The sequence below is a fragment of the Peromyscus californicus genome, unplaced genomic scaffold (assembly GCF_007827085.1).
Source record: "Peromyscus californicus insignis strain IS unplaced genomic scaffold, ASM782708v3 Scaffold_13__1_contigs__length_99412109, whole genome shotgun sequence".
NCBI classification, from domain to species: Eukaryota; Metazoa; Chordata; class Mammalia; order Rodentia; family Cricetidae; genus Peromyscus; species Peromyscus californicus.
Genome location: NW_026294424.1, coordinates 79,821,213 through 79,838,359, shown reverse-complemented (window position 1 = coordinate 79,838,359; position 17,147 = coordinate 79,821,213). Strand labels below are relative to the sequence as shown.

At 35.5% G+C, this 17,147-nt stretch overlaps 1 protein-coding gene and 1 non-coding gene across 5 annotated transcripts in view; one reads left to right on the top strand and one right to left on the bottom strand.

The window, feature by feature from the left end:
- Positions 1–17,147, bottom strand: part of Ythdc1 (YTH N6-methyladenosine RNA binding protein C1) — a 32,659-nt gene that overhangs the window by 4,449 nt on the left and 11,063 nt on the right. For 3 of the 4 annotated variants that reach the window (XM_052735302.1, XM_052735303.1, XM_052735304.1), the window contains 12 exons: positions 16,374–16,475; positions 15,049–15,377; positions 14,514–14,937; positions 11,059–11,148; positions 10,533–10,586; positions 9,871–9,965; positions 9,008–9,116; positions 8,800–8,917; positions 5,189–5,273; positions 3,714–3,880; positions 1,180–1,262; positions 64–100 (listed from right to left, as the gene is read on the bottom strand). In XM_052735302.1, coding sequence (XP_052591262.1) covers positions 64–100; positions 1,180–1,262; positions 3,714–3,880; positions 5,189–5,273; positions 8,800–8,917; positions 9,008–9,116; positions 9,871–9,965; positions 10,533–10,586; positions 11,059–11,148; positions 14,514–14,937; positions 15,049–15,377; positions 16,374–16,475 — 1,693 coding nt within the window. The remainder of the gene's footprint in view (positions 1–63; positions 101–1,179; positions 1,263–3,713; positions 3,881–5,188; positions 5,274–8,799; positions 8,918–9,007; positions 9,117–9,870; positions 9,966–10,532; positions 10,587–11,058; positions 11,149–14,513; positions 14,938–15,048; positions 15,378–16,373; positions 16,476–17,147) is intronic. The other variant, XM_052735305.1, reaches the window with a different exon arrangement.
- LOC128109239 (U6 spliceosomal RNA) lies at positions 4,450–4,556 on the top strand. Its single transcript, XR_008217769.1, has one exon. It is a non-coding gene; the product is annotated as a U6 spliceosomal RNA (small nuclear RNA).

Genomic DNA, 17,147 nt, shown 5'->3' with positions numbered 1-17,147 from the left:
GGTAATTCATAAACTAGTTCCAAGAATGTAATTCAAAGCTAAGCAAGAGTTAACCCAACTTACCTGTCAACTTCCTGGTATCGGGGATCCTTTAAATACCCTGTTCAAACATCAAGCATTTTAGTAAATCAAATTTTATGTTTTTACTATGGCATAATAATTAAATCTTCCTTAATGGGAATTGTTTCAATTCTTCCCATGAAATATACTTTAAAGGATGTTATCATTGAACTACTAGAGGTGTTCACATGTATCATGTGAGCTAAGGGCAGAGGACTAACTTGAGTGTACAGTCTGTACTGGCTTGAGGACACTGCAGCAAAATCCTTTTAAAGAATGTTTACCTTTCAACGTGAGAACTTACAGCTAAGCTTTAAAACATGAAGACTCCAAAAAGAACACAAAATTGCAAAAGCTGCAAAAATGAACATGTATAATACTCCAAGAACCAAGTAACAAAACAAAATCTACTCTATTCCCCGCTTCCATTAGGAAGGATCCAACAAACTAATACGTAAATATATCTGACAGGCCCTATTACTGGGGAAAGTATTTGTCCTAATGGAATACAATTACCTCCTTCAGGGAAAAAAGAAGTGCTTATATAAAGCCATCTGTTACAACACTAGCATTATAATGCTAACCAAAATAAGAGTTTTACAGGTGTGGCAGTGACTGTATTTGAAACATATTTGAAACATACCCCTTCTTTAATCCCAGTGAACAATACACTAACTGAAAATTGACACTTGGATATGACAAGCCAAGTGTTTCCCATCACTCTCGAAAATGGTATCAGGTTTTTTATTTTTTTTGAAAAAGGTATAATTTCTATTTTGATTTCCAATTAATGCTGTATACTCTAGTAGGAAACACTGAGCATCATAGGGAACAGAAAGCACAAGAAAATAGGTCACTTTTTTCCTGCATCTTACACATGTAGTACACATCAATTTCCATTTTTGCAAAGCCAGCAATTTCAAGTAATTAATAAATTATGACTTGCTGTAATAGACAGAACAATCTACACATGGTAGGGGAAGAACTACTAATTAGAAGCAGTAATGATTTCCTAAAGTAGTCATGCCCTAAATGTTCTTTACTTTTAAACCTACTGGAAATTTTTTGTTGTTTTAATAATTTAAAGTCAAATAATCTTCAGGATTATAAAATATTAACCTGGTCTCTGGTGAAACTCAGGGGGATAGTCAATCCTTGGTTTCTTTCTGCTGTTATGAATATCATAATCTTCTGGTCGACGCCTATACAAATTAGACACATTAGAAATTAAACCAATAACAGCTGGGAAAACAAACAGCAAAGCAAGAGCTTGACAGAGATGAGTACAAAGAATAGCCCAAGGCTTCCTAAAAAAGTCTCCACTAAATGTTGTTGAACAATTTATCTTAAAGTTCTTAAATTTTAATTCCTCAAAGGCAAACCTTATACATTGGAGTAGGTTTCTCTGTAATCTCACACTATGAGACAACCCCATGGATTACCTAATTCAAGCCTATAAACCACATTTTAGTAGTCTAAACATATAAGCAGAGTTCTTCAACAAGTCCAACAGTTTCCCAAATGTCACCATTCAGGTGAAAACAGGAGGAAAACCATACCAGCAATTATGCAATAGCTTAGACTAAAATTTATATAGATTCAATCTAAACAAAATTAATAATGTCTTAAATGGTGCCTCTGCTTTACACAAAACTGTACTTTCATGAGTATACAGAAAGTTTTAAATTTAATAAAGCTATGTAACAGGAAAGTTTTGAAAACGTTAGTTATTTGAAAAACTAGTATCTCAGCAACATTTACTTCAATAACATTAGTAATTAAGGTATTTTTTTCCAGAGACAATGCCTTATAATAAAATGGCTCTCATGAACTATCATGTAGTAAGTTTTAACAGAGTTCATAAAACTAGGCCAAAATTTAACTTTAGAAGATACTATTAATTTGCAGAGGGTTGTTCTTTATGGTCTTTCATAAACCTTGATGGCTAGTAAAACGACACATCATAAAAACACACTTAGCATTTAATAAGAGCTAAACAAAAATAAAAACAAAAGGTCCAAAACATTTAGGAAATAAACATATCCTTTTACTATTAGTTTCAAATATATAGTATAAAATAACCCAGCATCAGTAGTTTCCAGCTAGTTCTCTAAATATTGAATATTTTCATTAACTTTTGCAACAAGTCATTCAAAACTGCGAAGTTAAAACCAACAAACCCAAGAACCCCTCCCCCCAACAGAATAAAAAACAGTTGCATCTACAATAAATAGCACTAATAAAATTAAAAACTGGTTTATAAAATAAACATACCGCTTTCTTGTAGTTTGGGGAGTGCATTTACGACCGGTATAAAACATGATAGTAACAGTTCATATAGTAGTCCAACTACTGACTTTAAGCTGTAAGCCACATACATAAATAGAGGCCCTGGCAGGCTTGAGAAGGTGTAGTGGTGTTTTAAGTATAGTTTGCAGTCCATTGCAAAACTGAGGAAAAACTTCACTTGTATATACTGTATTGCACTGGAAACCTCTTAGCTTAAAACTTCAAAAGACATCTTGGTGATCAGTCCTTTTAGGCCAAAAGTAAGGGGGCTCTGCCAGGTTTCCTCCTACCTACTTGACAAAGTCCTTTTTAAGCTCAAGAAATGGGACTCTTGTTGAATTATCTGTACCTACCACAGGTTGTTTCCACCAAAAGGGAACTTAACGAAAGGTTTCATCCCATCAACCACACATCCAATAGTCTTTAGCAGAATATTTTAGATTTAGCTGTATGCAAATCTATACAGGGGAAGGTGTTGGGTAGAAGGGCTTAAATCAGTTCTTTTCAAAGACTTCTCTCCAATTCTGTAACAAGTTAAACCCCCTTTTCCTGGAAAATGCTGCTTAGTTCATAAGGTAGTGATCAATAACCATGACGATCCTCTAAAAACCACTTTAAGTCCACAGGTACTGCCAGCATCTGGAAAAGTTGTAAACAGACACAGCAACAGCCCTTCGTTTTGGTTTGTTGCCGGGTCTCCCAGGGCCACTTGATCCCCTTTGGAAAGAACCTATTGTTTTCAGAAGCTCAGCAGGATGTGTGAATTCACTGGGCACATGTTACAGAAAATGTGGCAATGGGGTTAACACATCACGGTGACAAAATTGGAAACAGTCCCAATAATGCTCCTCTTGAATATGAAATAACTTAAAACATTTTATCCTCTAAGTGAGGCGTCATCTTCTCAAAAAATATTAGTGATCCTTTATAAAAGTCCCATATGTGATAAGGCTTATCCAGAGACATACCTGAAAGAAAAGGCTTTTTATAAAATATTAACAATTTTTGCAAATAAAGACTTCCTCCTCTTCCTCCTCTCTAACCTGTTCTTAGCAACAAAATGCCTACCTCATTTCACTTGCGTACTGTTTTATCAGAGTACTAGCTAGTCTAAAGTGGTCATCACTTGTTAGTAAATTATTTTTTCTGCATTAGGAAAGATCCCCATTTTCCTCTTGAAAAAAATGACTGAGACCAAGGTGACCATGTGAAATCCTCAATGAAGCCACAAACTAGTCCATGCAGCTTGATTTGAGGATTTTCTCTTTCTTCTTTACCGCAGGACAAACTTTTGACGAATCACATTCCTCCATCATGTTATCCCGATACATGTGCCTATTATCAGTCCAAAGAACGTTTCTAACCTTCCCACATCCCGGACTGGTTCTCGACGGGATGGACGTCCTCTTGATCGAGGCTGAGAATGCATTCTTCTCTTGTGACGCATTTTATGAATGAGCTGATACAAGTCAATACTTTCATCGGGGGGAAACAGAAGACAAAGCTGAGTTCCACATTCAAGTTCAATTTCCTGTAATGTTAAAGTAACAATTAAGAGCAAAATAAAATCTCTAAAGACAGTTTCCTCATGTACAAAACTGAACACTGACTTCAAAGACTTTTTTCCCAAAGCACTAAACACGAGATTCTAATACACTTACAGATTTATAAACTCTTCCAAAGGGTTTTAACCTATTTGAAGAATAGAAACTACAGGTGTACACTCGCATCCACAAGTGCAGTCACTTAAAACTCATACTGCCCTCTATTCTCTTTCATTCTATCCAAAGAAATATTTGCATAAAACCTAGAGGCAGACTAACCTACAAGCTTATACAAAATTGTTACTTTTAATTACCAACATTTTTACTCACAAGCAGTAGGAATAATGAGTATCTGTTGGTACCAAGTAACATGAAGGAACTCTAACCATAAAAGGTTTGGGTTTATTTTAAATCACTATACATGCTCAACTTAATTTGCAGACGTGTGTGCATACCTTCATACATCTGTCTTTTCAGTGGTCATTTTCTATACAGAAAAAAATCAGACATGCTAATGGCAATTCTAAAACTATACTATAAACTACAAAATTTATGAGTGCTTGTTCCATCAGCACATATACTAAAACCAGAATGATAAAGACAAGAATAGTACGCCCCTTGAGAAAGGATGATGCAGATTTTATCAAGCATTCCCACATTTAAAACACTTATAATGAAAAACAACAAAGCCTGGGCCACTTCTCTTTCATCACTTTCTCTTTAGTTTTATCAGTGAAAGTACCATTTACTTGAGTACCAACATTAGTAAATATCTTACTAGTCAGTCACAATCACAGAAATCAGGAATTCCCCAATACTTTTTTCACAATTCATATTTTACAGACATGGTTTTAAAATGTCTTTTAATAAAGATGCATGTAGATGTACCCAACCATCTTATTAAATAAGAAACACAGAGCCGATTCAGAGAAGAAAGCCAAGAGGTCAGAGCTAAGAGCCTCACCCTTCCTGATTCAGCGATCCTCTTCAGCCAAGAGAGCTCTCCAAAAAGGACCTACTTCCTGTGTGTATGTCTTTATATAGTCTAGCTGTTCTGCCTTCTCATTGGTTGTAAACCCAAACATGTGACTGCCTCGTCACTGCCTGTATGTACCGCCCTCCAGGTCCTTAAAGGCGTGCGCCACCGCCGACACGCACTTGCTATGACTCTAATAGCTCTGACCCCCAGGCAACTTTATTTATTAACATACAATTAAAATCACATTTCAGTACAAGTAAAATACCACCACAGATGTACAAATGGCTGAATAACGTAGCTTAAAAATGAAACAAACCTGTCCATCACGCCCAATCTTGACTGGTTTATGTTCATTCCAAGGATTGGTGAGATGAGCTGATTTAGTGAAGGGTAATTCACGCCTAAATAAAAAATAGTATAAATTATATTCTTTTGAAATCTTTTAAGGATGCTGTACTACTTCAGTAGTCAATCTATTAACTGTGAATTAAACGCATCAAAAATTTAAAGAATCACTTACACTGGTAGTATATATAACCCTCCACAGAGAGCCCCTTCAAAACCCTCTTTCTCCAAAAAACACAATATAGGTGTTCCTTAATTTAAAAAGAATTACATCCTTTGTGAAACCCAAAGTTGAAAATACTTTAAGTCAAAATACATTTACTATGTTTAACCTAATAAACACAGCTTATCAACAAGACACAATGTGGAGGGAGGATGGGTTATTTATAAAATCAAACAAGCATGTATCAGCTACAAGAGGGAAAAAAATGGAAAGCACTGAAAAGACTTCAGTTACCTGTCTGTAATGAGTAGTATCAAATTAATGACCCTACAACACAAACCAAAGTATTCCAGCCACCCAAGGTTGGTAAGATAAATGGCACATCACACTACTACATCCCCAACCTTTCTTTCAGATGTAGGTGACTCTATTTATATCTGGCTTGGTTCAATATAGACTTCTTAAATTTTTCTTACAAGTTATCAGTTTAAAACATTTGGGGGGGGGGGCTGGAGAGATGGTTGGCAGTTAAGAACACTGGCTGTTTTTTCAAAGGACCTGGGTTCAATTCCCAGCACCCACATGGCAGCTCACAACTGTCTGTAACTCCAGTTCCAGGGGATCTGATACCAATGCACATAAAGTTAAAAAAGAAAAAATTCACAAAACTGAAAACCTACAGCTAACAAAATACAGTTACAGATTATTACTTTTATCACTGGAAACGTAGCACAATACTCAATATCTAAAATAAAGGTCTCTGTCAAACTAGACACATCATTTAGGGCCATGACTTTTTGGTACCATCAGCCATAATTAGACTGAAGACACTGCACACCACTGGGTGATACTAGTTCATCTCAGCCAGAGTGTGACAGATAACTGTGATACCATAGAGAAAACAAAATTTAGCATGTTAGAAATAATAGCATCCTTGATCCATGTAACGCACTATCTGCTCACATCAGTTACAGAATAAGCATCTAGTCACTTTTTGAACAGATAAATAAGCTATGAAATACGAGTGCAGATATGACATTTACAATATTAAGTGCACCAGAAAATATGGGAGATACCAAGACTTAAGTCACTTTGTAGAGGACAAATTTAATAAAAGAATATAAAACAGTGAAGCCTTTTATGTGATATAATAATGATTTGGCTATGTACATTAAGTTTAATTCTGGATAAATGGTATTACACAGATTATAGTGTTATTCTGAGCTCATTCCAGATGGCAACATGGTTATTTCAACATGCCTTTCTTAGTTGTATACAAACATTCATTCTACTCCAACTTTCATGTGGCTACAAAATATCTGAATTATTGGGGATTGAAACTCAAAATGGGTTTCAGGACTCTAGACTGTTTAATAATTTAAGCTCTGACAATCCAATGTAAATCTCATTTTGTGGAGAAAAACAAAACTCAGCCTTTAAATGACTTACCTGAAGTATCAATGTAGCAAGTATCCATAAAATACTGTGTCTCCCAGAACTTTCATAAAATTACACTTTAATAAAACTAGTGCTAAACAATACATAGTTTTCACCCTAAGAAATTTTATGTAAGTACATCTAATAATTTTAAAAAGTAAAAGCCTTTCTGCCTTAAACTTTATATCCGGTCTAAGTAGGCTGGACTATTCCAGGGTATCCTCATGAATTCCCATGCTAAACACAGGTCAAGTTTAATTGCAAGTTAGCTAGTTAGTAAGACAGCCAATGAGTCAATGTAAAAAATACAACATCAAGACAAAATAACAAATATAACTCATCTTCTAAAATTAAGAAACTTACCAATCTGCAAATATAAAAATCAATACAAGTAAAAACAACCTAACATAGAATATGTTATAACATATAATTTTGTCTCTTGTTCCCAAAAAATATTCACAATTACATACTTTTATATTACAGTATTTCCTTTGGCCTTTACAATTATGCAGCCGCAAATAAAAAAAAAAAAACTGTTTTTACCTGTATCAATTAAAAAATAATCAAATTTTCATAGTATTTTGTGTGTGTGTGTATGTGTGTGTGTACGTGTGTGGACACATGCATGTGCATGTGAGGTCAGTTCTCTCCTTCCAAACTAAGTCCTCAGGCTTCATAGCATGTACCTTTACCTGCTGAGCCATCTCACCAAAATTTTAAAGTTTGTATTCCAACTTAAGTAAATCATCATTTTCTAACTACACATATGTAAACCAGGGAGTAGAAAAGAGTCAGTCACACACAATAGTCTCATTCCAATGCTCTGTAATCATGTACTTTTTAAATTTATTCAGTTTCTATATGTATTGCATGAACATTTATTTTTGCAAAATGTTGTATGAGACAAAACATACTTCACTTAACCAATTTCATATTTATTTAACAGAACGTAGAAGCCTTTCAGTTTTTGCTATAGAAATTGATCATAAAATATGATTTGTGGGCTGGAGAGACAGCCCAGTGTAAAGAGACATTCAGAATTCAAGTTCCCAGCATCTACAGTATGTGCTCACAGCTACCTGTAATTCAAGCTGCAGGGGAACTGAAGCTCTTCTAGACTGTGGGCACCTACACTCACATGTACACAGACACACATATATACATAAAATCTTAAGGAGTAAGAAAGAGGTGTGGTGGTGCCTGTCTTTAATCCCAGCACTTGCAATGCAGAGGCAGGAAAATCTGAGTTTGAGGTCAGCCTTGCTCTACCTTGAGTTCCAGGACAGGCAAGGCTATATAAAAAGACCCTATCTCAAAATAACAAAGTTCAATCAACAAGAAGAAAAAATATTTTAAAACAAAAACTCAAATCTTCAAAGAATCTGCATCCTTTCTGAGCATTCTATTCAAAAGTGACCTACAATATTCCCACTTGGCTTCCCTAAGTTCTGGCTGGGTCGCACCACTGCTCTTCACCTTTTGGCTCTTCTTTCACAGAACTATTGGATTCATTCCTACAACTTCATGGAGTAGAAACAGAAACAGCATTTTCTCTCCTCACTGGGTTTCTTGAGCCTTGACTTAATATGAAATTTACCCTGGCTTTTAACTCAGTGATCCTCCTGCCTCTGCTCACCCCGATATGTTGATGTTACAGACGTGTGCCATCATGCTCAGTTTCCTTTTTTGTAACATTTCTAATTCCTTTAAATTCCAACACAGCCAATGTGTAAAAAATAGAATTCATGGAGTTGGGGATTTAGCTCAGTGGTAGAGCGCTTGCCTAGCAAGCACAAGGCCTGGGTTCGATCCTCAGCTCAAAAAAAAAAATAGAATTCATATTGTCCGTTTCAGATATTTAATGTTGTATATAACGATATGAACATGCCATGAAAAATCTACCTTAATCAAACTACTACAGAATTTTAACACTATTCCCAACCAGTTGCCAACTTTCTCTATGCTGGTGTGTGTTAATTTACCTGCAAATCCAGTCAATTTTAAAGACGCCTCCAAGCATTTTAGCACTCATTCCTGCTGGAAGCACCCAGTGTATAGGAGATCCACCATGATGTGATTCTGAAGACAGTCTGGCAAAACCTAAGGAAACCATAGTATCACAAAATAATTTAAGCATTGCTGTAATTATTATTGTTATATGCCCAAAATAACAAAAAAATTTATGCCTACCTTGAAATTTTCCACTTTCTCTGACAGAAAATATTAAGATAACACTCCTTGCAGATCTGAATGCAAGATTTAATTTCTTCTCATTTACAGGCAATGTGGACCATACACCCTATAGAAATAATACAAAGATTACAAACTGAAATTAAATACAAGTTTTATGTGTAATCATTAACCCAAGTTAGAAACACTATTAATATTGACTGAAATATGGTTAGTAATGTGAACATTCTGATAATCAGTAGAAAATGTTATGCAATTTAAGAATTTGAAAATACAGTAACTGGCGTAAAACATAAATGTACTATACTTCTTCAGTATCCTCCAGCAACTGATAATCCTTTTGGTAAAATCTTGGGGGGACCTTTAAAGCTATGGTTCCCCCTTCTGTCTAAATCCAAGTGACATTAAATATATTAATGGCTGGATTTAGAAAGAAATATTAACAGAAACACATCTATTACAATATAAATAATACAATCTTCAACACTGTACTATGGTTTCTAGAATAAGAGAAAAGGCCGGGCGGTGGTGGCACACGCCTTTAATCCCAGCACTCAGGAGGCAGAGCCAGGCAGATCTCTGTGAGTTCGAGGCCAGCCTGGGCTACCAAGTGAGTTCCAGGAAAGGCGCAAAGCTACACAGAAAAACCCTGTCTCGAAAAACCAAAAAAAAAAAAAAAAGAGAGAGAGAGAAAAGGGTAAATTCATATCTCTACCAGGTGCCCTTTCTCATCACAAACCAGATCTAGAGTAGCAACTGGGAAATTCAAAGCATCTTATGCTACTACTGGAGGTAGTTTTCATTGATCATTGCACTTTAACATTTCAGGATTGGTATTATTTCAATAGGGCTAATGCTAATACCTTAGCTTTGGCAAGAGACACATTCTCGTGGTTGTTACTCTTTATGAGGAAAAATCTTGCATCCTGAAGGACATATTTGAGTTTACTGGTTTGATCTGAAAAAAAGAAATTCAGTTTCATTAACCACGGACATTATAACACCTAAGTGTCCAACTATACTAACTAGCCCTCCAAACCCAGCTAAACTGTAAAAACTCTAGTCACCCAATCAGCCTAGAAAGCTCAGGCACAACAGAATAAAGTAAAGCTAAGGAGAGAGAACCAGCACTGTGCAGGGCAGCCTCACCCAGCGATGTTCCGGTATATCAGACCCATGCTTAAGTATGACCATGGTTTCAAGTTCTACAAACTTTTATCAGATTTATCTAAAGATTGATCATAGACTATTATGCTGTTAAACACATGTCCAAATGTGTGACTATACCAATAATTATGTCTAGAAACTAAGATATACCAAGATGTCTAAAATTATTGGAAAAAATAGGCAATAAAAAGCAGACCCCAAACACGGAATTTTCTGTTTTAAGTTTATAATGCTTTCTCCTTAACATGATATATCGGAACATGACCACATTAAAACCAACTATTGATGGAGAACCAATAAGGTAAAATAATGACTTTATGGAGCATGCAATGAAAACAATTTCAAATTTAAATGATACCTTTTCGGACAGCACGAACGGAAGATGATAATTTCTCATGCTTCTTTTCTGAACCTGTATTTAGCCAAAGTACATTTGTTCAGATTGAGCTTTAATAGATGAAGACAAAGTTTCTACAGTCTTGTCACATAAAATTCTCATTCAAGACAAATTAATTCTTCCTGGCTCACCCACACACAAAAAAAATATTTCTCAATGTGTACGAGTGTTTTGTTTTGGGGTTGTTCGAATTTTTTTTTTCTTTTTTTTTTTTTGGTATATTTGAAGTTTCCCACTCAGAAAACTAGTCACTGAATCATCATCTTCCAAGAGAAAAAAAAAGTGAAAATTGAAAATTCCACTGAAGCAGTAACAGAACAGGATTAAAATAAGAAAAAGCTTAAGTTTCCTCTAGAATTATTACATTGAACATGCCAAAGTTCAGTTACTAATGGACATCAACAGTTCACACTAAAACTACAACCTCAACACTTTCTACAGCAGGTTACAATCAGTCATCTATGATCCTAAAATTAAATGGGATTACCTGCATATGACTCTGACGCAGAACTTCCGCTTCTATCAAAAACAATAGGTGATATGCCTCGAGCTCTCTTCCTTTCCTTCTTTTTCTCATCTAAAAAAAAAAAAAAAAAAACCCAGACAAGTTTTTAAAGTATCACAGTACAAAAGAAGCTCTAAAAGGCACTTCAAATGAGAGCTTGTCCTGCCTGGATCTAGTCTTGTTATCCAGCTCTTAAACATTAATCATAGTTCTTCGTCTTCTCATTGCTTAACTTCTTCACTGTCTCATTTCAAACAATACTGCTAAAAAGTATGTAATGACCCTGTCACACATTTCAAACAATAAAAACACATGAATAAAAAAGAAGTCAAGTACTTACTTACTTGTTTTATGAAAAAAGTTTTCCACAAGAGAGGGAAATTTGTAAAGCAAATAAAATTTTCTTCAATAAAATTTAGTGTATTTTGTATGTACCATGGAGTGCTGTATTGAGTCCTGTTGCTTGTTTGAACTACACTACCATCTTTCTCAGAAGTCTATTGTGATGTATGCAAATATCAGAACACAAAGCATTCCGACTAGAAAACACACATATGGACATAACCAAAAACTGATTCCCCACTACATAGAGCTTAATTTGGAAATTCAAAAAAAAAAAAAAAAAAAAAAATATATATATATATATATATATATATATATATATATATATATATATATATATGAGGATGGAAACAGAATTAAGCTCTCGTGTCTCTTGCCATTGTAATCATACAATGATTAATCCCTTTAACTGGAAGATAAGGAATAGAAGGATAAAATATCTTAAAAAAACACAAACAAAAACCAAAAACAATGGAAAGCGGAAAAAGAATGTAGTGATCAGACATACAATACCCTACTATATAATACTATATAATGTCAGTTACCTACTTAAAAACTAAATTCTCTTCTCTCTTAATTCTTAGAGTACACTCATTGAGGTTTAGATACGAAAACCTTGACCAAAAACACCCCCAAACCAAGCAAAAGATTCTAGTTCTTCAGTAGTAAGACACAACTTGAAAGGCAGGCCTTCAAGCTAGAGTACAATACTTGTGCTCAGTTCTTCCTGAGTAAACGAAAGATATTTTGCAGATGTGTTGTTGTTTTTGAAAGCACTAGTACTCATCAGGATGCACCCTAACACAAGTGTGCAGATTGCCCATGGTACTTTTAACATATAAAGGAAGGACATTCTGGCAGTTCTTGAGCAACGACACCAAGAACTCGAAAACGAGGTGGTCATTCTAGAACTGGCGAATGTTTTGGTGGGTTTTCTTTAAAAATGATTACTTTTTTTCAAAGCTTGATATGCTTAAATTTCCTTCCCTGAATATTTCAAAAGTAAAAACTTTACAAATTCTTTAGCCCAAAAGAGTAAGACATCTCTTGTAGCTAAAATCCCTCACAGAGATAATATAGGGAAAAGAAAAACAGATCTTGTCCAACTGAATTTATAGCATAACAAACCTGGCATTAGTATATGAAACAGCAAAAGAATTTTCAGCATACTATATAAGTACCACTACTTTTAAGCACATGGACATTTAAAAAAAAAAAAAGCTTTTAAATCGACTAGTGAGTTATTTTATATATTACTAAAAATTCTGAGAAAAGGTAAACTGGAGAAACTGAAATGGAATCTAGAAAACTAGTGATACTGAACTTAAATGTGGTCCCTAATATTCAAAAACGGGCATATCCAAATCAGAAAGTTCCATACTAACCCCATTTTTTCTCTTTTGAGTAAGGTGTGTGTGTGTGTGTGTGTGTGTGTGTGTGTGTGTGTAATTTATAACATAAATTACCTATGTATAGTGTTGTAAGTAGATGTCACATAAGGAATTTTCAGTTCTAGGTATCTCTTTTATAACAATCTATTAATAAAAATTATGGATTTGTTGTAAAATGATAATTTAATTTGGAATATATTCTCCATTAAAAAAATATGAAGTACTCTACCACACTAACAGATTCATATAAGAACTTTATTAAAAATGAAAAATGTTTCAGGTCCTAATCACTTCAGCAAACCCCATATTTGATTCAATACCCAAAACATACAATTTCTGTAACAAAATTTCCTCTGTCTCCAGAATTGAAGATTCTTCACATTAGCAACTTATTTTGGTTTTGCTTTTGAGACAGTCTTAAACATAGACCAGGCTGGCCTCAAACCACAATATTCCTGCCTTACCTTCCCAAGTGCCTAAGATAACACCTTGCCAATTGACTTATACTCCCTATCCATTATAGAGAATGAAAAAATACAGTCCATTAGTTTGTAAAATGAATGATGGAACAAACCGTTTGTAACTTTTTAAATAAAATCCAACTATCATCTACTCGCTTAAATACTTCTTTAAAAGACTTCTCTCAAAAACATGTCTAAACCAGGTAAGGTCTGTATAGAAAGAACTAAAATAAGAAAAGTACACCGGGCGGTGGTGGCGCACGCCTTTAATCCCAGCACTCTGGAGGCAGAGGTAGGCAGATCTCTGTGAGTTCGAGGCCAGCCTGGGCTACAGAGCAAGTTCCAGGACAGGCTCCAAAGCTACACAGAGAAACCCTGTCTCGAAAAACCAAAAAAAAAAAAAAAAAGTACTTAAATCCTCACAACTACTTCTCAAGTGAACACAAGGTTAAAGCACTCCAGTTGTCAATTACTGTCATTTATACTAACTACATCATTATTATTTACTTACAACGACCTACTAATGGTAAAATTCTGTAATACAGACTATTATTTCAATTAGGTAGCACATCTAATCTGATAGCAGCATCCTACAAGAAATGCCCATGATACTATAAGCACCTCTTTTTGCTGTTACCTCTGAATCTTCCTTCCAAAGGGCACCTTGGCCTTGTGAGTGGACTTATGTTTTATTTCACAGATTAACCAACCAAGTAAGCATAAAGGAAAGGTAGTATTAAGGAGATAACTTAATATGTCTCTTACCTAATTTTTCTACAAGATATTTATATTCTTTTTCACCACATCTCAGCCCTCTACAGGATATCCCAGTCATTTTTGCTTTATTGCAACACGATAGAAACGTAGGGGCATTCTACCATGAAAATGTCCTAATAACTAGTGGAAAGATTCCATGTGAATTTATACCAGATGCATATATATCTGAACAAGCTGCTGTCAATGATGTAAATATTAAGAACCTATAAAATCAAAGCCTGAAATATACTTTCATATAAACAAACATGGACTCACACAAAGTCATACTAAACTCACAGTCAGGAAACATCTTAATAATTTGTAAATTTTACTCAAAATTATTAAAATGTATTATTTGACATTCAGGGAAAAGTAACTAATATAAAAGATGACAAAAGAACCCCCAAGTCCCGCCAAAGGGGAGGACAAACCATCTGGTATTTAAAACAAACAAAACAACAACAAAAAAAACACAAACAAACAGTACCTGATCCATCTGTTCCTGAACCAGATCTGACAGACCCATCTGTGAAGGAAACAGACTCAGAACCAGAATCACTGGCCTCACTCCGGGTGTCATAGTCATTTCCCTCTTCCTTCTGATCTCTCTCGTCCTGTTCATATTCTTCCTCTTCTTCTTCCTCTTCTTCCTCTTCCTCTTCATCCTCCTCTTCCTCCTCCTCTGCATCTTCATCCACTTCCTCATCATCTTCTGCATCTTCGTCTACCTCTTCATCTTCCTCTACATCTTCTTCCACTCCTTCCTCCTCATTCTCAGTGTTGTTGCCCTGTTCATCAGAAGAACCACTGCTCCCCGTCTCATGGTCAGAGCCATACTCTTCAGAGTTTACTTCTTCCTTTGAGGATTGGCTGGATCTGCTTGCACGTCTATCAACTTCAAGCCCAATTCTCTGATGTTTAAAGAAAAAGGGAATCAGCAGTCATTAACAGACAAGGTCAAGACGATTCAAGTTCTAAAGCCTCAAAAAACCTGCTTTATTATCTGCAATAACATTTACTACCTCAGAACCATCTGGTGTAGGAGACTTGGCCCTTCTTTCAGAATCCCTTTTCCGTAGACAAGCTTTTTCTGGTTGAGTCTTGTAAGGTTCTCTAGAAGAACTACTTGAGAGACGAATTTTTCGATCAGCATCTAGACGTTTGTTCCTTTCAGATCTTTGATATTCCTCATTTTTATATTCTGTAACCGACTTTCCTTTCGTACTAACTATTCTTTTATTATTGCTAACAGATGAGCTCAGTGGCTTGGAAATCAACTGCCGTGAATGGATGGAAGGCTTCTGTCGCTTGCTGTCAGTAGATTCCATTCGTTCACTTTTTCTTTTTGATCCTTTAAAATACAATTCAAAAAGAAAGGTTAAAGTATTAGTACTACACGTCATTAATTTCACCGATTTACAAATAATACGTATCAATCAGGTATAGGAAAAAACAATATAAAAATAAATAGAAAATCTCATTTCTTTAAAATATTTCCTAAAATATTTTAACTCCAGAACAAATTTAAACAAAACAGCTTTCCAACTGCTGAACTAAAAGCCCATTATTTGAAAGATTTTAAACGTTATTTTTATTACTTTATGTGTTTGCCTGCATGTATGTACCCCAGAGATCAGAAGCAGGTGCTGGATCCATGTAATTGTGAACTGCCATGGGAGTGCTGGGAACTGAACCCTGGTCTTCTGTACAAACAAGTACTCTTAAATGCCAAACCATCTTTCCAGCCTCTTGTTTTGTTTGTTTGTTTGTTTTGGTTTGTTGAGACAGGGTTTCTGTGTAGCTCTGAGCCTTTCCTGGATCTCACACTGTAGGCCAGGCTGGCCTCGAACTCACCGAGATCCGCCTGCCTCTGACTCCCGAGTGCTGGAATTAAAGGCATGTGCCACCACTGACCGGCCAGCCTCTTGTTTTAAATACTTGTTTAAAAAATATTTTTATTCATACTGATTGGGGTTGTCTGTTATGCAAAAGTTTATTATGGGCTTTTGGTACTAAATGTCAAGGTACAAGTACAAAAGCAGAGATTTTTCTTAAAAAATTGAATCTCCTGCTGGGCAGTGGTGCCACACACCTTTAGTGCATTTAATCCCAGCGCTTAGAGGCAGAGGCAGGCAGATCTCTGTGAGTTCAAGGCTAGCCTGGTCTACAGAGCGAGTTCCAGGACAGGCTCCAAAGCTACACTGAGAAACTGGGGGGGGGGGGGGGGGGGGGGGGGGGGAGTGAAAGAAAAAAATTGAATCTCCTTTATTTAAACTGTGATCCTCCCCCCGCCTGCCCAGAGACAGGGTTAAACTGTGAATTTTAACAAAAATAACACAATTCTTACCTTTTTTCTCATTTTTATCCTGTTCACTCTCTGGATTGTACAGTTCATCATCCTGTTCTGGTACTTCAGTCAAAATATCATCTAAAACATTAAGCTCCCCATCTGCAAACACATTTAAAAATTGGGGAAAAAAAATCAGTATTATTAATCATTTATTTTTTAGTACTTATTAACAATCATTTATTTTGAGTAATTAAGAGTGTCATAACCCTCAAGGTTTTAGTTAAGGATTGAGCTCATTAAAGAAGACGCATATAGTTCTCAACTAGCAAACCAGAAGTATACCATATAAGGTATGAAAAGATGGTACACACCACAGCTGAATCACCAAGAGGACACAAATTATCATCACAAAAACTCTAAATATGGCTCACTTAGACCAGAGTAGTAGTTTTGTGATGTATGTATCCAAAAGTACAAAATCTGAATGTCTATGAAACACACACACACACACACTCCCTTACTTCATGATACAGGAAACAAGACAAAGATAGCCATATCCAAGGTTAACTGGGGAAATAGGTGAAATCCACATGAGATTAAGTCTTAATTTTGTGATTTTTTTGTAATATGCTTAAGGAAATTAAGTACTTACGGGCAAAGATGTATCACACCCACTGCAAATAAATAGTTGGGAGAAAAAAATACAGGCCTACAAGCATATACCCACATATGCCATGAAGACAGATCAACTTGAAAGGAGAGTGAATGCCAGAGAGAAAATGAGAACACAAACATAAATGTGACAAATAAATGGTAGTATGTACAGAATGC